Here is a 20,018-nt window from a genome sequence, read left to right on the forward strand (position 1 = left end):
TGAGGCCCCCAGCTGGCCTAGCCCCTGCACCCTGACCAGGGCTAAAATTCATGGCAACCTCAGCCTGCCAGATGCCGGGCGGAGAGGGTGCTAATGGACACGGTGTCCAGGTAGGCCTGGCTTCTCTGCGTGCAGCGCCCATGTCTCCATCCCCACCACCGTGGCCCTGAACGGTGCCCAAGGGCCTGCTTTGGGCCCCTGCTCTCCCTGGATCTGGGGACACACTGCCAAGCTCTCACCTGGCACCCTGAAAGGGCCGGGTGCGCCTCCAAAGGGGCACTTCCCCAGGACCTTTGGGATGGGGTGGGGGGGGTGTGGGACCAGCCTGCACCCACCGCCTGCTCAGGTGGCTTGCCGCCCACCTGCCCGGGTGTGCCCCCTGCACCCTCTCTGGGAGCGCTTGCACTGGGGACCCCAGGCCTGGCCGGTCCACTCACAGATGATGGCCATGAGAGAGTTGAAGTTGCCGATGTTGAAGCACTCACGGGCCACGTCGATGAAGAAGTCAATCACCTGGGCCCTCTGCTTCTTCTTGGCTGGCTGGGGACAGGGCACCTGAGCCTCAGGGATGAGGCGTCTCCACCCTGCCCTGACCAGATGCCCTGCTTCCCCACCCTGTCCCTCATTCAGCCCATTTCACAGCTGAGATGCTCGATGCCAAGGCAATGTGTAGTCCAAGGGCTCAGGGTCTCAGGGCACCCTGGCCAGAGCCAGCACAGAGCCCATCACCAAGGAGGGTCAGGTTGGAGCTGGTGGGACTCCTGTGGGGACACAGGAGGCGCCTGCAGCATGGGAGGTGCTGGGGGCGCCCTCATGTCCTCCTGCTCTCTCAGGCCCAGCTCCAGTACCCCTACCCCTGGAAGCAGAGAGCGCGGCTCCCTCACCTCTCCTCCCAGCATCAAACGTCACTTCGCACGGGGCGTGGCGGCCACACAGTGACCCCGAAGCCCTGTCCCCTAGCCGCCCCACCACCGCTTTCTGTTGACTGACTGCGATTTCAACCCCAGCTCGAGTCGAGCGTGTGAGACTTTGATCTCTTTGATGGCTCAGAACCAAGTTGTGTCCTCTCGTGGGCCGAGGCGCGGCCTGACTCTGGGGTGGGCTCAGTTCAAGCTTCACTCAGGTAAACCCCGCCCTAGGTGCCAGGCTGGTGATGTGATGTCAGAAGCAGGTGAGGCCCACGGAACCCTACCTTGTTCTTTCCACATAGATTGCCTGCCTCCCAGACATGCTGCAGGGGTCTTTCCTGCCACCGGGAAGGGTGCTGTGGTGCCTGCAGAGGTGTGACACCCAAAACACCTCCAGAGAGCGGCCCGCCTGAGGTCCTGTCCGAGCAGCCCCCGCGGTGATGGTGACGGTGACTGAGCAAGGTGGGGGATGAGGGCCAGTCCCTCGGGCAGATGTGGGCACTCTGACAGGAAACGCTCCCACAGGCTGAGGTGTCACCAGTGAGCTTCTCCTTCTGAGCCTCGTCCCCTTTCTCTGTCGCCGGTGTTGACCCCTCATAAACCCCTTAAGCCCCAAGCTCTGTCTCAACGTCTGCTTCCAGAGAGCCCCCCCGGCACATGTGCTGCCTCCAATCTTCCCCTGAGACAGGGGGACCCTGGGGTTCACCTGACAGTGGGGGAGTGGACGTGGGAGAGGGTCCTGCCGCCGTAAGGAAGGAAAGAGGGTGGGTAGGGTCTGGCTCGGCGGGGCTGAGGTAGGGTGGTGAGCACATCCAGCGAAGGGCTGCCTGGTCTTCCTGCTTTCCAGGAGAAGCCAGAGACCTGGATTTCAACATGTACTCTTCCACTTCTTAAAGGTTGGATTATTTCTGCCTCTAAGTCCTGAGCGAGCCAAACGGAATTCAGCTGCAGCCCAGGCCGCCCCAGACACAGGTGGAAGAAGCAGAGCCCGCCCCCCTCTCCCTCAACAAGCTTCTGACACCTTCCGTGACCGGCCAGTGGATCCAAGCCAGGCTTGACCCAGAGGGGAATTGTCACTACAGGCAAGCCGGGTGACACCTGGCGTCCCAGAGCATGCCCAGCTGGCCCTGGGCTTGGAGACAGACGGTCTCACGATGCTTTTCTGGTTCCCTCCCAGGAGGGCTCCTCTCAAGCCCCGGCCACCTTTGGGCCCCGTGCCAGGTCGGGCCCCACTTCCTACGCACCATGCAGATCTCTGTAGCCACGAGGTAGCACAGTCTGTTGAACCATTTCACATAAGCTTCCAGGTTGTTGGTCTTGTCACTGAAACAAGGCTAGGAAAGACACAGGGACCACGCTCAGGCTTTTGGTCAATAACTTTTTGAGCATAAATCACTTTTTGAAGTCAGCCATGATCATTACAGACAATCTGGGAAATGTCGAAACCTCAAATCAGTTTACAAATACTGATGGTTTGACGTGTATCCTTCTAGTCTTTTTTTTTAATACACTTAAAGACGTAACTTAATATGATATATATACATATTATATACCCACACATACAACGAATCCTTATTACTCACAGATTTTGTGTTTGCAAATCTGTCCACTTCCTAAAATTTCATTTGGAACCCCCAAAATAACACTCACGTCACTTCCTGGTCGTTTGCGGACGTGCGCAGAGTGGCAAAAAAAACATTTGCGTCACCCAATGCACCTGTGCGTTCCTGGCTGAGGCTGAGCTAACTGATGCCCTGACGTCTGGTTTCAGATCCCATACTGTAAACGTTCTTCTGGTAGTCTATTTAGTGTCTTTTTTTTTTTTTTTTTTTTTTTTTTGCGTTTTTTTGCTTTTTGTTGGTGGTTTCACTGTTTACAGTGGCCCCAAGCACAGCGTTGCAGTGCTGCCACGTGTTCCTAAGCACATCAAGGCTGTGATGTGCCCTAAGGAAAAAATATGTGCTAGTTAAGCTTCGCTCAGACATTGAGTCACAGTGCTGTTGGCCATGAGTTCAATGTTATTGAATCAACAATATATATTAAATAAGGTCTCATTAAACAGAAACACATAAATCAAGGTAATGATTGATGAAATGTTGTGATGAGAGGCTTGCAAGGAACCTAACCCTGTATTTTCCCCAGGAGTAATGGCTCAGTGTTTGCTAATCCAGTGTTCACGACGACTATAGGATATAACGATGCTGGATAATGAGGACCAACCATATGTATGTATGTATGTTTCTATCTGTATAACCATATATATATTCCCACATTTTCCCACATGAACCTTTTCATGTGCTATAAAATATCCTTTGGAAACATAATTTTTAAAATTGATGTAGACTATTCCACTGTATGTGTACCACAATTTCAGAGAATCCAAAAGAAATAAAGAAGGTAAAAGGAAGCAGAAGAGGTAAAGATGACAAGGCACAACAGAAGACAGTAAAAGCAAATCCATATAGATCAGTAATTACCCTGATATAGACCAGTCACTGTAATTTAAAAAAATCCAGCCTCCTGCTATTTTCAAGAGATACACCCCAAACCCAAGGATATAAGTAAAAAGTTGAAAAATACACATGATGAATATCACATAGCTATATTAATATTAGACAAAATAGACTTTAAGGCAAAAAAAAGACTCTAAGGCAAGAAGCATTAGGAGTTTAAGGGGTAACTGCATAATGATAAAAGTTTTGATTTATTGAGACTATGTCATGAGGCTAAATTTGTCTGCACCTAATCGCACAGCTTCAAAATACGGAGGCAAAACTAATCTGGAATGGTAAATTCCTTATAAAGAGGAAATTAAGAACATCTGTTCGTTAAAAGACACACTGAGAATGAAAAGCAAAGCAACCAACTAGGGGAAGAAAATTTGCAGTACAACTAACTGACAAAGGATAATTAGTACATACTTTAAAAAACTACACAAAACTTTAAAGTCCTTAAGAAAAAGACAAATCACCAATAGAAAACCGAACAAAAATCAGGGACCGGCATTTCAGAGAAGAGAAAACAAGAATGTCCGAAACACATTAAAAGATGCTCCTTTTAACAGTTTGACAAAAATTAAAAAGTCTGACAGTTTCAAGCATCAGTGAGGCTGTGGAGCATGAATGACTCCCTGCTGGCAGTGTAAATAGATACAGACTCACCGGGCATCACCTGGTAAGGTTGACCATGTGTCCACCCAGTGACGGACACAGTAATTCCCTTCGTAGGTATATCCTAGAACAATATCTCCAAGTATTGTCCATGGACTCCTGGGGGTCCCTGGGACCCTTTCAGGGGGTCCACAAGGGCAAACCTACTTTCACATTCATACAATATTATTGCCTTTCCAGTGTTGACATTTGCACCGATGCGTAAGAGAATGATGGGTAAAATCGCTGCCGCCTTAGCCTGAGTTGAGACAGAGGCACTAAATTGTATCAGTGTCCACTGTGTTCTTCACTACCATAAACTCACAGTAAGAGAAAAAGTGAGCATGACTTAAGAATGTCTTTGAGGACACAAAACTTTTCAGTTTTATTAAATCTCAACACTTGAGTACATGTCTTTTTCATGTTCTATGCAACTAAATGGGAGTTCTGTCGTCCCTTGGCATTCTTGGAGGAATGGTACCACCACCCCCTTCAGATACCAAAATCTGAGGACGCGCAAGTTCCTTATGTAAAATGGCGTGGTATTTGTATAAACCGAAGCATATCTTCCTGTGTACTTTAAATCATCTCTAGATCACTTATAATACCTGATACAATGTAAATACTATGTAAATAGTTGCCTGCGTGTGCAGCAAATTCAAGTTTTGCTTTTTAGAACTTTCTGGAATTTAAAATTTTTCTAATATTTCTGATTTGCAGGTTGGTGGAATATAAGGTTGCAGAACCCACAGATACAGAGGGATGACTGTAGAAGAGGCACTTCTGTTGCACACGGGGGTCTGAGGGTGATCTTGTGGAAAAGCACTGGCGTGATTGACTTGAGAGCAGAATTTTACTCACGGAACACCATTTTTACCTGAAAGAAGGACTGAACCGTGCCAGCATTCAAAAGATCTGCTTGATTCAGTGAACCCATGTTTTCCAAATGGCCAACATATGTCACAAAATTGTGCATGAGTTAAAAGATGCAGTCAAGATGAAAGAAGGACCAATGAACGCTAATGTGATAGAGTTCATTTTCAGATTCCAAATTGCAACTAATCTTAAAAAAATTAACCCTTGATGAGTTTTAGTGTAGTGTCAAAGAAGAATATTCACAATCATCTGAAAAGGCTATAGTATACTCCTCCCTTTTCCGACTACATATTTGTGTGAGGATGGCTTTTCAATCAAAACAATGTTAGGTCAAGAGATTGAATGCAGAAGTAGATTAAGAGAATTCAACTGTCTTCTATCGTCAGTCATTAAAGAGATTTGTAAAAATACTGTAAAACAATATTACTCTTCTCATTACTTTTTTTAAGAACTTTTATTGAGATACAGTTAACATACAATAAACTGCATATATTTAGACTGTACAGTTTGGTATCCCAGTCTCCTAATTCATTCCCCCTCAACCCTCCCCGCTTTCCCCACTTGGTGTCCATATGTTTGTTCTCTACATCTGTGTCATTACTTTTTTTATTTTGGGAAATAGTTATTTTTCATAAGACATACATTACCATATGATGGATTATTATGATTTTTGAATAAATAAATATTTTTTAAAGTTCTTGGCTTTAATGCCTAATATAATAAATATCAGTAGATATTATTAGTAACTAACCTATGTAACCAAAAGTTCCTTGGGGTCTTCCATAAGTTTTAAGAGCAAAAGGCATCCTGAGACCAAAACATTCGAGAACTGATGCCCTAGAAACAAATGTACCCACATACATTGGAAATGTGTAAGAATGTTCATCTCAACAATATCTATAATAGCCAAGAGGCTGGAAACAACACAAAAATGGTCCTCTCCAGTAGACTGCATAAATAAATGCCACGTGCAACCTTGATGTATTTCAGAACAACAACAAAAAATAACACTTGGAAATGGACAAAACCCCAAACAAAACAAAACAGAAAAAAACAACCCACTAAGAGTCGCAAAGTCTCCTTCCCACTCTTGCTCGCAGCTGCGAGCCGGGCTCCCCAGGGCATCCAGTGTTCCTAAGAGTGTCCACATGCATGTGCAAGCAGATGTGTACTGTGCACCCTCCTACTTGCTGTTGTTACACAGATGGTCACATACTCTTGGTCACGGCTCTTCACTCTACTTTCTTCTCTCAACAACGGCTCTTTGGTGATTATTCCATTCTCACAGTCTCTCTTATTCTAATAGTTGCATAGCATTACATACATACATAGGTATGGATGTATTATAATGTTTAATCGAGTCCCTGTGGATGGGAGTTTGATTCCAGCCTTTGGTCATAAAACACAGAAAGATATCCCAAATACCTTTGTGCATACATCTTTGTGTATGTGTGTGTATATCTGTAGGTTAAATTGTTAGGTGTGGAAAGTTGGGGTCCAGAGTGTATATTTCAAGTGTCAATGCTATTGCCACTCTCCTCTCCTCAGTGGCTGTGCCCATGTGTATGACAGCTGTGTATGACACTGTCCCTTTCGCTACACATACACACCCAGTGTTTCATCTTTGCTTATCCAAGAGGTGAAGTGCAATTGTGTATTTAGTTTGCACTTCTTTTATTAGGTGCCAGGGCAGAAGACAGAATATTTCCAGTTCTGGTTCAGATTTAACTCCTTAATAAGCACCAGGCAAACTGCTGGCTGGGCTCTGAGAGGGAGGGGCAGGCTCTGAAATCTGGCGTGTGATCCACCTTCCACGGGAAGAGCGTGCCCTTAACTTCTTAGGCAGCATGCACCAGCCCGTGCTCGCCTGAGGGGCCACTAGAGGGCATCGGCACCCGCTGCATAGACCAGGAGGGCACACGGGGTCTCCGAGCAAACCTCCACCCTCTAACCCACACAGGCTTCTGCGCCTCGACTGCCCCTCTGCTCTCGCTGGGTGGGTGACCCGGCCAGGCTCATCCCGCCCTCCCAGGCTTCCCCAGGACCCGGGCTGCTGGGGTGTGATGACGGCCTTGGGCCAGGGGCATGGGCAGAGGGGGCATGGTCCCTCTGAAGCTGGCTCAGCTGATGCTCTGGGGACCCCACAGAGGGACTGGAGGGGAGGGGTCACAGTCTGTCCAAGGGCCTTCTACCTTTGTGCTGGCCAGAGGATCCCTGTTCACAAAAGCCTGGACAAATTCCTCAGGTCCAATGTGCTGTAGCCGTTCCTGCACCAGAGAGAGAAGAGGAGTCGGGAGAAGAAGGGAGGTACGGGCAAGGGATGCCCAGGGGGGGCCTGGCATGGGCTCCCTCGCCCTTCTCACCGGGGCTCCACAGCACTGTTCTGGGTTGTCACAGAGCTCAGCAACATCTGAAGGGGGCAGCCCCCCCCCCCTTTCCCACGAACTGGCTGCTGTCTCTGTAGGCAGTGCTCGTGGGGTGTGACACCTAGGAAACCAGGCTTGAAACTGGGTAATTGAAATGACCTGCTCTTTCCAGGTCTGGTAGGCCTGGTGGCGAAGAGCATGGGGCCTGGGTCAGAATCGAATCCTGGCTCTATCCCTTCTGCTGTGTGACTTCTGGCAAATCACTTAAACACTCTGGGCTTTAGCTTCCTCATTTGTGAAAAGAGAATAATAATGGCACCTGCTTGGCAGGGTGGTGGGAAGATGAAAGGAGATCGTGCATGTAAGTCTTGAATATAATGCCTGGAAGGCAGTAAGGGTGCCCTAAGTGGTGGAGGTTTAAAAGAAAAGACACCTACTCCCCAGCCTCCTTTCTCCCTGGGGCAGGCCCCTTGGCCTCTACATCTACAAGGAACCCAATATTCTGGAGGTTCGGCCAGGCCTAAGCCTTTCACAAGCAGGAAGGCCTGTCTGTGCTTCTCTGGGAAGCTGGGGTGGGTACACTGTGAGTCCCGGATGGGCAAAACCAAGGCCCGGGTAGGGAAGGCGCTACCTGTGGGAGGATCACACATCTGGTGGTGTTAGAGCCAGGATCGGAACCTAATTCCTCTGTCCCAGGCCTGGACTCTCAGGCAGCCCAGAGGTCAAAGTTGGGCAGGGCTGGTACCTCCAGCCCTCTTGTTCTTGGCCCCAAGCAAGATAAGAGACTGCTCCAGAGCCCAAGCCCTCTGGAGATGCCCAGGTGGCCCTGATGTGATGGGCTCAGGCCCTGGGTTAGGCTGAGACAAGGTCGGGGACCAGAGGGGGAGTGGGGGTGTGGCCGGCTATTCCCGGGGTTCCAGGCTCCGGGTCTGAGTGGACGGTGGCATGGGCCCGCTTACCAGCTCCACGTGGGTCAGCTGCTGAGCCAGCGTGTAGGGGTCACTGCAGACGCCGAGGAGCTCCCTGTGAATGGAGGCGGGAGGCTTGGTCCTGTAGGAGATGGGCTTGTCGGCAGCCGGCAGGCCTTCTGGCCCCTGGCCCAGAGCCGCCAGCTTCTGGTGCAGAGCCTGCAGGAGCTGATGCATCCTTTTCCGGTATGCCTGGAGGCAGGGAGAGCACGCGCTCAGGCCTGGGAACCTGTCTCCGTGTATCTAATACCTGAGGCAGGCAGGCTCCCCAGCTGGCAGGGATGGGCTGCTCCTGGGTGCCCACACCTGCCCCCACCCTGAAGCAGGACCCAATCCAAGGGAGGCTGGGGTTGGAGCTTTCAGTCATGGCTGGCGGGGGAGGGGGCTGCAGGATTCCCAGTGGGAGCCAAGAAGAGCACACATTAAGGGGGGTGACTGGGGTGCAAAGCCACCCCCGCTGTCTGGGCAGAGGGGCAGGGTGGGGAAGGGATTGCCAGGGAGTGGAGGGAGAGAGGACGGAGATGCGGAATGGGCCCTGCCATGGGCGCCAGCCTTTCCCTTGGCTTTAATGGGGGTCCCCTCCTGTCTCCCAGGCCTCGTTTAGTGAGGCCTTCCCTAAGCAGACTTGCTGTCCATCCTCTGCTCCAAGCACTCTTTCTCCAGCTCACCCTGGGTGACTCCCTCATAGGACCACTGCAAGACATGCCTGGGGCTGTCTACTCCCCTGCAGAATGGTAGCTTGGCAGTGGCAGGGAGGTCTGTGTTGACCTTTCTGTGTCACAGCTCTAGGCATGCAGTGGACATTTGATAACCATTTACTGTACCGACAGAGCCCCTCACCATGCAGCTCACGTGCCCTGGGCTCGGTGCAGGGACCACCCTCCCACCCCATGGGGAAACGGATTCTTGCCTCTCAGAGACCCCTATTTCCAAGGAAGGTGCAACAGACTAGCTGGGTTTACTGTGCAAGACGTCCACACATCCCCAAAGGTTTGGTCAGTAGCCCACAGAAGAGGCCCCTGATTGGTCAGCAAATGCTCCTGCAGAGGTGAATTCAATCTCCTTGAGCCAGGAGCTGGCCTAGGAGCGGCAGTGGGCATCCAGGGCCTGGACTCTTGGCAGCAACAAGGTGTCAGGCAGACAGGTGGAATCTCCAGCGGGCCTGGTCCCAGAGGCCTCAGAAGGAGGTGGTGGATAGTCAGCACTGTCAGGCAATTTCAGACAGAAAAAGTGCATATTCTTCATGCACGCAAACCCAGAGGCATTTTGCAGGTAGGGCGTAGGGCGTAGGGCTTGCCTGGGGACCTCTGTTTCCTCAAGTTCTCTGATGGAGCTCAAAGGAGCACTGAGGTCCAGCACTGTGGGTGCCCAGAGCCCTGGTGATGGAGATGGCATCCCAGCCACTTATGAAAGTGCTTCTCTGTGGAGCGGCCAGGGCGGCCTGTGGTAGAGTGCTTAGGACACAGACAACCCAAACCTGAACCCAAATCCAAAGCCTAACACTAACCCTAACTCCCAGAGCCATGCGGAGCAGACCCAGAAGGCACCCATGGGTCGGCTGGGCAGCGTGTGGGTAAACCAAGGTCCAACTCTTTCCTTTGTAGCCAGAGGAAGGAACACCTCTCAGCGTTGCTGTATCCAAAAGGGTGGCCAGCACACATGCTGCCTCCCAGGTCTTCATTTGAGCGCCAGGAAGATAGTGCGTTAGGTCCGGCCAGAGCCAGCCACAGTGACACAGTCAGTCACTGGTGAGCCCCCCATCTCTCTCTGCTACCCAACCCAGAGGTGGCTACACTGGCTGTTGAGATCCTACATCTCCCACTCAACGCTCCACCACCTCATCTGGCTCCCCTCCCATCACCAGACTGACTCTGCCTGTCACCAAGGACCTCCTGTCATGAAAGCCAAGGGCTGCTTCTCAGGCAGCATCCACCTCCACTCCCCAGTTTCTCCTGCCTTGGGCTGCTGGCAGGCTGGTCTGTCTGCACAGCGGTTGGATGCTGGGTTCCTCCTGCCTCCATCTATTCCTCTCTTCACCATCCTCTGTACTTCATTCCTGGGTTTTCTGGTTCTTGTCCAGAGTGTCGTTTAGGATTCGTGTGTGGGCACTGTTCTCCTCTGATCTCCAGAACCACGTGGGCAAGGGACCACCTGGACCGGACACATGCAAGCAGAAGGCACGCTCTGCTCCCCAGGGCTGCCTCTTCCACCTGCATCCCTGTGGCGCTGAACGGAGCACCGGCATCAGGCACCCGGACATGGAATCATCCTCAAATCACGTTTTCCGTCAGGCCCCTCCAGGCCATCACCAACTCTCTCTCTTGATTTTGCTTTCTTCCGTTTCCATGCTTGTCTTACCACAGTGTATGTGGTCCAGGCCATAGTCACTTCCCTGGTGCTGCCACAGCCTCCTCAGTGGGCCCCATGCATCCACATCAGCCTCTCTCCATCCCACCCTGCGGCAGGAGTGTTCTGTTCAAAATGTACATCTGACCACTGCACCCTCCTTTCCTCAGTTGCCTCCCTGCTTTGCAAAGAAAAAAGCCCGGCGTGGCTCGGAGGCTCGGAGGTCAGCTCTGGCCATGCTCAATGGCCTCCATGTAGCCTTGGCTCCTATTTTTGTGCTCCAGACACAGGCCCCATCCCTTTGACCTCTTGTGCCTCCTGCCCCATGACTCAGGCAGGACCTGCACAGCCTTCTCCCTCCAAGCTCCACGTCCTTCCTTCACAGCCCTTGTCCAAGCCTCTCACTGAAGTACCAGCTCCATGAGGACAACACCGGCTCACTCTTTGGGGGCTCTCAGCATGGACAGGAGGGGCCACGTGCATTTGCTGATTGGATAAAGCTGGCCCTCACCTGCTCCTAGTCAGCCAGCCTCTCCGAGGCAGACTGCGGAGTCCCACTGAAGTCAAGGATGCATGCGTCTGTAGCTACAGGTTGATAGAACCAGGCACTGGCCCTATTTTTAAAAATACGCAGACAATGTAGCAAGACGTGTTTCTATTGAACCAATATCCACTTCCAATAATTGCCATTGCTGTGCGCTAATTCATTTAAAAATTTTCCAGTGATGTTAACCTCAAGCTTATCTATTGTTTTTTCCCTAATCTTCTGCTCCCCCTCTGAATGTGGGGAGGGTATTTGACCTTCTCTTTGACCTCCTCTCATTTTCTCACTGATTTCTACAGCTTGTGGACACAGGCTGGGAGATCTCGGTGAATCTGGGCAGGCCCAGGGCCCTGCCACTGACAACGCCAGGTGTTCCTTGCTGCCGTCAGGAGCCCACATGCGGAGTGCCAGGGCGCGCCCAGCGTGGCTCAGCTCTCCCCCAGTGGCTTCCCCGTGAGCTGGGAGGACAGGGAGCTGGACTGTCTTCTCTGTCATCCTCACAGAGCCGCCTGCTGCATGCACAGAGCCGGGTGTGAGCGTAGAGGTCGCCGTCCAAGGGTGGCCTGCGTGGTGGCCATGGCCCTCCAAGTGCCTCCAAGGACTCTTGGACCGAACATTTGGTGATTAGGACCCATTTCCATCCAGACAAGTATGGGCCCTTGTTTCTCTGAAGTTCCTGAAAGCTCCCACCTGAGCCAGCCCACAGCTGATGTCCAACGGGCTCAGCCCACCTGCACAGGCAGGTGCTCTGCACCCCCTGGCAGCTCACTCTCTAGGTGGGCTGCCTACCACCTATGCCCTGGGGGGAGCTAGCCGACAGCCCCGTGAGTGGGAGAGCAAGGCCAGACCCCGGGGGGGCTGCCTGCACACTCAGCCTCCTCTGGCTCGCCCAGTGGGTGTGGCCAGGGCACTGCTGTCCTCCTGTCCTGTCTCCCTCACCAGGGCTGTGACCCTCCAGGCCTCCCTGGGACCTGCCAGTCTCCCTCAGCTTCGGCATGGGCCTTCTTTTTTCTTTTTCAAATTTTTGGTTGCATTGGGTCTTCGTGGCTGCAAGGGCTTTTCTCTAATTGTGGCGAGCAGGGGCTACTCTTCGCTGTGATGTGTGGGCTTCTCATTTCAGTGGCTTCTCTTGTTGTGGAGCACGGACTCTAGGTGCGCATGCTTCAGTAGTTGCAGCATGCGGGCTCAGTAGTTGTGGCTCATGGGCTTCGTTGCTCTGCAGCATGTGGGATCTTCCCCGGCCAGGGACCAAACCCGTGTCCCCTGCATCGGCAGGTGGATCCTTAACCACTGTGCCACCAGGGAAGTCCCGGCATTGGCCTTCTTGAGCTGAAACTGCTGAGCCCAACCTACCAGGAAGGGAACTCCCTCGAAGGCCGGGTCTCCTGCCCAGCAGAGGGTCGCCTGGAGCAGAACAGGACCCATAGTCACAGAGAATGGCCTTCCCAGAGCCTCTCCAGCCCCTTGTTCCCGGTTCCTGAGATGTGGCGGGGAGCACAGTGAGGACATGAGGCTTCCAGGAAACGGCAGGGAGGCAGGAGGAAAGAGAAAGGTGTCACCTCGCACAGCCACTCTGATGGGGAAGCCCCACACCGCCCTGGCCCTGTACTACCTCCGCCACGTCCCCGAGCATCACTGTTCTCCTCACAGTCCTGTGAGGGAGGGAGTAGCATCTTCCCTCCTATGGAAGTGAGTTTAAGAGAGGTTAAGTAACTTGCCCACAGACACACAGTTCTGAAAACACTTGTGCTCGTCTCGTTGTATTGCGCGCAATGCTTTATATCATTTGATCCTGTCTCTAGGTATGAACTCTTTTACAAGATGATTCTGAAATACTTTTGGAGCAAAAGATATAATGTCTATGATTAAAAAAATAATTTGGAGGGAGGGGAAGTGTATGAGGGGATAGAAGAAACAAGTTTGGCAAATTGTGGATAATGGTTGCAGCTAGGCAAGGAGCGCTCAGGAGTTCACAGTTACTGTGATCTATGTTTGTATACATTTGAAATGTTCCCTAACAAGCATTTCATGAAAGTTAAGAATAAGCCCCATGAGCCTGAATGTTGGAAAGAATTTGTTCCTTATCAGAGCTCACAGTTACCAAGTGCTGAAATACGAGCACACGGGGCTCAGGGACGCGGCCACAGACCCGTGTGGTGGGGACAGTTATCATCTCTGTTGGACTGATGAAGAAACTGAAGTTCAGAGAGGGGAAGCACCTTGCCCAAAGTCACACAGCTGTGGTTTCTGAGCTGGGATCTGGGCTCAGAAGGTCTGACCCAGACCTCGTGTTCTGAGTCCTGTGGGCCCGGCCTCAACAGTTTGGTTCAGGGCTCACCAGCTCCTTTCCCAGCCGAGACGGTGCCTGTGCTGGGAGGGGTGCAGCCTGAAGTCTACCCACAGCGCCCAGGGGAGGGGAACTAGCACCTACAGGACACCCCCTTGGAGCCGGCGCTTTTTGGGGAAGGACAACTTGGGGATCACAAAGACACGTGGGGCACCCTTGGCCTGTGCTAGGCTGGGTGGCACGGGGACTAGGGAGTCCCAGTTCAAGTTCCACTCAGCACACCTGACTGGATTCCAAGGGAAGGAATGAGAAATGCCCCAAATGAGTCATTTCTGCTCTGAAAATCCACACCTGGTGGACGACTGCCTCCCACAGCCCTCTCACAGGTCTTGGTTGTATCTTATTTTCATCCACTGGGTGGTTAGACAAGATTTCCCAGCACAGTCCTGACAGATTCTTGAGGGCTCAGTGAGGAGGCACTGCTTCGCAAGGAAACAAGCTTGGACTTACTCCTGTCCCACACCGTGAGCCAGAATGGCAGGTCTGCCTCTGAAATGGCTCTGCCAATGGCCGAGGCAGGCCTGATAATGGCAGATAATTCATCTCGTCAATGGCTTAGACCTGCACTTCTTGAAGGCCTACTGCGGGGGGAGGGAGATAAAGCAGAGGACTGGGCTCTCATCCCCCTACATATCCTCCATTCCATCCATCCATCCATCCATCCATCCATCCATCCATCCATCGATCCATCCACCATCCCTGCACCCATCTATTTTCCACCCATCTCCCCTTTTATACAGTCGTCCACCCACAGACCCATCAATTCACTTATTTATCCTTCCTCCCTCCATGCTAACATTTGCCCTCATCCATCTACTCACTCATCCATCCATCCATCCATCTATCTATCCACTCACATATCTACTACCAACTCATCCATCCATCCATCCACCTACCCACCCACCCACCCACCTTCCTATCCATGGTCTCACCCACTCACCCACCCACCTTCCTATCCATGGTCTCACCCACCCACCTTCCTATCCATGTTCTCACCCACCCACCCACCCACTCACCTTCCTATCCATGTTCTCACCCACCCATCCACCCACTTTCCTATCAATGATCTCACCCACCCACCCACCTACCCACCTTCCTATCCATGTTCTCACCCACCCACCTTCCTATCCATGGTCTCACCCACCCATCCACCCACACACACCCATCCACCTACCCATTCACCCACCCTTCCATCCATCTATTCATCCATCTACTTACGCATCTAGCTAACATTTCTACCTTTCTCCTCTACTTCTTTCCATCAATCTTTCCACATCCACGTATCCCATAAATCTCCCTGCCTACCCAACTGCCCAAACATCTCTCTCCCCGCCTGCACTCATCCATCAAAGTATTCCAACTCTGTCAGCATCTCCCCTTCCTGCTTCATCCCCCTCATCTATCCAATCATTGAGTCCTCCCTCAGCCTGCTTCCTGCTGCGACCCAAGTCAAGCGTTATAAGCCCCAGACGGATCAGGGGATGCAGAGGAGGAGGAGAGATGACCCTCATCTCCCACGATCTCAGAACAACTAACTTGCCTGCTTTGTGAAATGACCCCAGGGCAGGGCCTCCCTTTTGGAGCCTCAGTTAGGCTGTGGACTTTATGGCATCCTGTTGCCCAGGCTGTCTTAGCAGTTTTCCTTTGGCTCTGGCTGGCTCTGTGTTCAGACCCACTGGAGGGCATGTCACTAGCTATCAGCTTGCCACATTCAGTCTCCTTTCAAGGCAAGTGACATGCATTCCCTCTCAGTGTTCTCACCCTAATCCTGGGAGGTAGGGATTTTTGTTCCTCTTTCACCTTTAAGTGCCTTCCCCAGAGTAATGCAGCTGGGAGAGCAAGGCAGGGTGTGGGGCACACGGGCAGGCTGTGATGCCCAGTACACTGGCTGGCCCCCAAGCTACTGGGGAAGAGGGTTCTGCCAGGCCAGCCTAATGGGTCACCGACCAACGGCTTGACCATGCAGCCGCAAACGCCCTTTGCTTGCCATCTGATGCCACTGATGAGAGCAGGACAGGAGAGAAGTCAAGAGACCAGCTCTGGAACCAGAGGTTTGGTTTCCCTGCCAGCTCTGCAGTGCCTGATTCTCTGATGGGGCAGAAAGGGGCTGATTTTAGAGGGGCTGCAGTGTGCTGGTGGGGAGACGAGGGCCCGAGGCAGGCCCAGGAGCAGACTCAGGTCCGGGGCGTGAGGGTGTAGACAAGCTAAAGAGAACTGCTTGGCTTGCCCACCTCGTCACAGGGGGCGAGGCGGCCCACCACGTCCTTCAGGAGACCGATGGTCGACTCTTCCTGGAAGTCCCTTGGGAACGTCTCTGTCCACTCGGCCAACAACTGGAGCAGTTTGGGGCCAAACTTCCGGACCCGGGCCTGCAAGGCAAGCCGAGGGTCGTCTGCATTTGGTGGGGGTCACAGTCGCCACTGCCTCAGCCACTCACTGCGGGTCCGGGCTGTCCGAGGGGCAGCAGCGATGGCCGAGGAGGCATGGGCCTCGTGCCTTCTTTGTGCCAAGAGACAGAGATGGGACATGGGGATGGGGGCTGACCACAGGAGAGCAGAGGGGCACAGACACGCGTTTGGGTTGGGGGTCCTCTCTTGTGTGTAACTGCCAGTCATCCCATCTCCCTTTCTGTGGTGACAGCACCTCAGTGTGCCTGTGGGGGCGCCCTCTCCTTCATTCCTAGCTGAGCCTGCCTCAGGGCTCCAGGAGTGTGCCCAGATCAGTGCTGGCCAATCAGGGCAGGGCACTCCCCCAGCAAGCACCGTGACTGGCTCACAGAGGGGCACGTGGCCAATGAGATCAGGGCTTTTATTTATCGGGGTCCTCTTTCCACAGGATTGGGAAGGGTAGACCATGACCCTGGAGCCATGGAGGCCACCTGTCACTGTGCAGAGAACCTGCCTGAGCAAGAGTGGGGCTGGCTCAGAGGAAAACAAAGCAAGGGGTCTCTCTCTTAGGGAGAAAGACCATGTTTTAATGATGTTTGAGCCCCTGCAGCCAGCGGTAGCTTGAGACTTGCAGTTACATGAGCCAGTAAAGTCCCTTTGCCTTAGGCCAGTTGAAATTGGGTTTCTATCATGGGACTTTGGAACCCTACTCACACATGAATACATAGACAGTTGTGGCGCATGGGATATGGCTAGGGACAGAGGAAACGATGCGGGGGACAGAGGGAAGGCTGAGCCATCGTGGACCTACAGAAGAAGGCAGGATGGAACAGAGGGTGCTGCGGCAGGAGACCAGCAGGCGCTGCAGGGCCATCCCAGGCCACAGGTGGGCATCTAGTCCCGGGGCTCTGGGGGCCCAGGTCTGGGCTGTGTGAGCTCAAGGGCTCCCCTAGGGCATTGACAACAGCACCGGGGTTAAAGGTTCTGACTCTGTCCCTTCTGGCTCTGGGCTTCAGACAAGTCAGAAACCCCTGCGGGCTCCTTGTCCGCAGAACGGGGGCAATCACTGCCTCTCCAAGATCTTGATTCACAAGGGCATGTCAGGGGAGAGCCGGTGCACTCGGAGGCCCCCGGGCCTGCCCTGCCTCTCACCTTGTCCAGCACTGGCTTGTCTAGCTGCTGTTGCTCGATGCACAAGCGGCAGACCCGGGCCAGGAGCTCCCGGGGCTCGATGAAGAGGCGGGAGCTCAGCAGGAAGGTGAAGATGTAGGCTTTCTGGGGGAGACGGGAGGAAGGCAGCACCTGAACAAAAGGGCATGGGAGGACATGCCCACTCCAAGCCCACCCCACCCCCAGGCCCAGCCAGCCTCAGCTCTGCTGTCTCCCCCATGCCTGGTGGAAGAGAGCCCATTCCGCTCCCCCCACTCCCCACGGGGTGGATCACACACCTCAGGGTAGTAGTCAGCTGTGGGTACCAGGTGCTGGATCAGGGTGTCCAAGGAGGCTGAGGACGGAGCTCCATCCAGGAGGGGCTGCCCAGCCCCCTCGCCATCCGTGGGGTCAGCGGGGGGTAGGCCGAGGCTGCCCGGGGTGACCATGTCGGAGTGGCTCAGTGTCTGGGGCGTGCCTACCTGCAATGGCAAGGGGCAGCTGGACCTGCTCGTCTCCCGGGATCCTGGCTGGGCAGGCCCTGCCTCCCATAGGCACTTCTGTGCCCACCTGGGCCCAGCGATCACTTCCTGGGAGGGTTGCCAGGGAGGGCCTCCCCACTCCACAGCCACTATAACCCCTAGGAACCATCTCTTTTTCCATGATCAGCCCTCGCCATTTAGGGGCTGACTGTTTCCAGTATCCACTGCTCCTTGCAGTGCAGGTTGTTTTTGACCAGGCTTAGACAATCAGGGTATTCGCCCTGCTGCTGGCCATGAGGATGAATCGGGGTGGACCTGATCCAAACTGGGCAGGGGAATTGAAGGAGCCCCACAGAGGGCCGTCCCTAGGGAGTGCAGGTGTGGGGGTGCAGGGACTGGGTTACGGTGCAGGGAGGGTGCGGAAACCAGTGTGGACAGCATCCTGGACAGTCCCAGCTCTAGGGACAGCCACAGCTTTATTTCACCTTTCCAGCCAAGTTGTAAGTGTTCAATCTTCAACTGATGAAACTGTAAAATTGCACAAAATTGTCTCCTGTCCATCCCAGTGGGAAAGCTGCTGCACCTGTGGGCACCGGGGGGCTGCCTGTGCTCAGTGCGGAATGGAGGTCAGCTCTGGGGCGGGGGGGGGGGCACTTCTGCCCCAGCCAGAGCCCAATCCCACTAGACAGAACAGCAAGGTCCGCTCTCTCCTGCCAGACACCTGGCACCTTCTCCCTGTAGCCTGTCCTAGATCCCACGTGCCTCAAACATGAGCCAGTAGTGGAGATGGAGGTGATTCTGGAAACCTCTCTGAAGGGCAGGGTGGTCTGTCAGACAATGTGTGAGGGGCCGCAGAGGGGCTTTTCTGGGGAAGCCAGGATGCCACACCTTCAAGAGATGAACTGGGACGCTTCCAGAGCGCCTCAGGCTTGGTCAGGTACTAGGGGCCGGGTGAGGGGCACTGGACACACGAGATGTTGGGAGGGCTGGGACCCAGCTCTGTTCCGAAGCAGCAAGTTTACACTGGACATCAGGGGGTGGGCAGAGCTGGGGGCCAGAACCGTGTGACTCACGGGGCTGCGCAGAGAGCAGACGGGTGGTCGCTGTCGCCCTCCCGCCTCCGAACGCCCATCGTGTTGCCTGCGGGGCCCTGGCCTGAGTCTCAGTGGATGGATGGGCGTGTCCGCCTGCTGTGGTCTCCGGTGTCTCCTGCTGTCGCTGAGACAGTCATTCATGCGTGCATACGTGGAGCAGCTGCAGACGGACAGGACCTCTCGGAGCTGACAAGGGGCTGAGCAGGCAGACAATAAGCAAGCCAACGCGTGCAGAGAGACTGCCCCAGTGAGGCTCTGAAGGGTGTGCCCGGGCACGTAGAGAGGGGATGGTGACTTCCTGCAGCCGGATACTTCTTTGAGATTGGGTGGGTGCGGTCAGAGCCACGGTAGTGCCCTGACACACCTCCCGCCCCTCCCTGAAGATGCGCTGGCACAGACGTCATCCTTGACGCCCTGAGCAGGGGCTCCAGCCTCCTGGGAACACAGGTACGGGCTGCGGAGCCGCCCCCGTAATCCTCTCCCACAGTAACTGCTTTTGTTAATGTATCTACCTTTCTGTCCCTCTGTATACAAGGACAAGAAAATATAAACATTCATGCTTTTTATTTTTTAACCGTTCCACAGTATTCTGTTGTTTGGATGTCCAGGGGTACGTTTTAAAAGCCATTGGATGTCCATCAATGGATGAATGGATAACAAAATGTGGTGTATACGTGCGATGGAATATTATTCAGCTTTAAAAAGGAAGGACATTCTGACACGTGCCACCACGTGAATGAAATTTGAGGATGCTACGCTGAGTGAAATAAGCCAGACACAAAGCACAAATCCGTATGGTTCCTCTTATGTGAAGTTCCTACAGTAGCCAAGTTCATAGAGGCAGAAAGTAGAAGGTGGTTCCCAGGGGAGGAGGAGCATGGGGAGTTATTAACAGAGTTTCGATTGTGCGAGATGAAAAGAATTCTGGAGATGGAGGCTGGTGATGATGGCACAACAATGTGAATGTAGGTAATGCAACTGAACTGTACACTTAAAAATGGTTAAGATGGTAAATCTTATATAACGTGTATTTTACCACAATTTTAAAAGAAGCCGATGATGCTGGGAAAATTGTTTATTGTTACAATTTCTCTTGAAAATCCTTGAAATCACCAGAAATTCCGCAACCTGTGCTTCTAAGCACATAGCCTGCATGGTGTACATGAGCAGCAGCTGGGAGTATGCGGCAGGCATAGACGGCGTCCCACGCGGGCTGGCGGGCTGCTCCACCTGTGCCCTGTCTAAAGAGCTGTTTCAAGCTTGCTCTCTCTCTGCTTTGCTGGGGACCTGGAACTCTGTGTGTGTAGACAGACAAGTGCATGGTATGATTCCGGTAGGTGTCTGCTTTATACCCACTAAATGAACAAGACAACAAAACAACCAGGGCTGCCTGGCGTGTTGG

General features: G+C 53.2%; 1 protein-coding gene across 1 annotated transcript in view; it reads right to left on the reverse strand.

Annotated features, from left to right (window-relative positions):
* RASGEF1C (RasGEF domain family member 1C) overlaps nucleotides 1–19,810 on the reverse strand; it is a 35,360-nt gene extending 15,550 nt beyond the window's left edge. Inside the window, exons 1-10 of the mRNA XM_057708447.1 lie at nucleotides 19,730–19,810; nucleotides 18,981–19,051; nucleotides 18,596–18,776; nucleotides 17,340–17,693; nucleotides 17,044–17,166; nucleotides 15,736–15,873; nucleotides 8,259–8,459; nucleotides 7,126–7,200; nucleotides 2,153–2,242; nucleotides 438–540 (exon numbers count right to left, since the gene is read on the reverse strand). Of these exons, the coding sequence (XP_057564430.1) occupies nucleotides 438–540; nucleotides 2,153–2,242; nucleotides 7,126–7,200; nucleotides 8,259–8,459; nucleotides 15,736–15,873; nucleotides 17,044–17,166; nucleotides 17,340–17,693; nucleotides 18,596–18,776; nucleotides 18,981–19,051; nucleotides 19,730–19,810 (1,417 nt within the window). The remainder of the gene's footprint in view (nucleotides 1–437; nucleotides 541–2,152; nucleotides 2,243–7,125; nucleotides 7,201–8,258; nucleotides 8,460–15,735; nucleotides 15,874–17,043; nucleotides 17,167–17,339; nucleotides 17,694–18,595; nucleotides 18,777–18,980; nucleotides 19,052–19,729) is intronic.
* Between the last annotated feature and the right edge of the window lie 208 nt (nucleotides 19,811–20,018).

Source organism: Hippopotamus amphibius, chromosome 15, assembly GCF_030028045.1.
Source record: "Hippopotamus amphibius kiboko isolate mHipAmp2 chromosome 15, mHipAmp2.hap2, whole genome shotgun sequence".
In the NCBI taxonomy this organism is placed as follows: Eukaryota; Metazoa; Chordata; class Mammalia; order Artiodactyla; family Hippopotamidae; genus Hippopotamus; species Hippopotamus amphibius.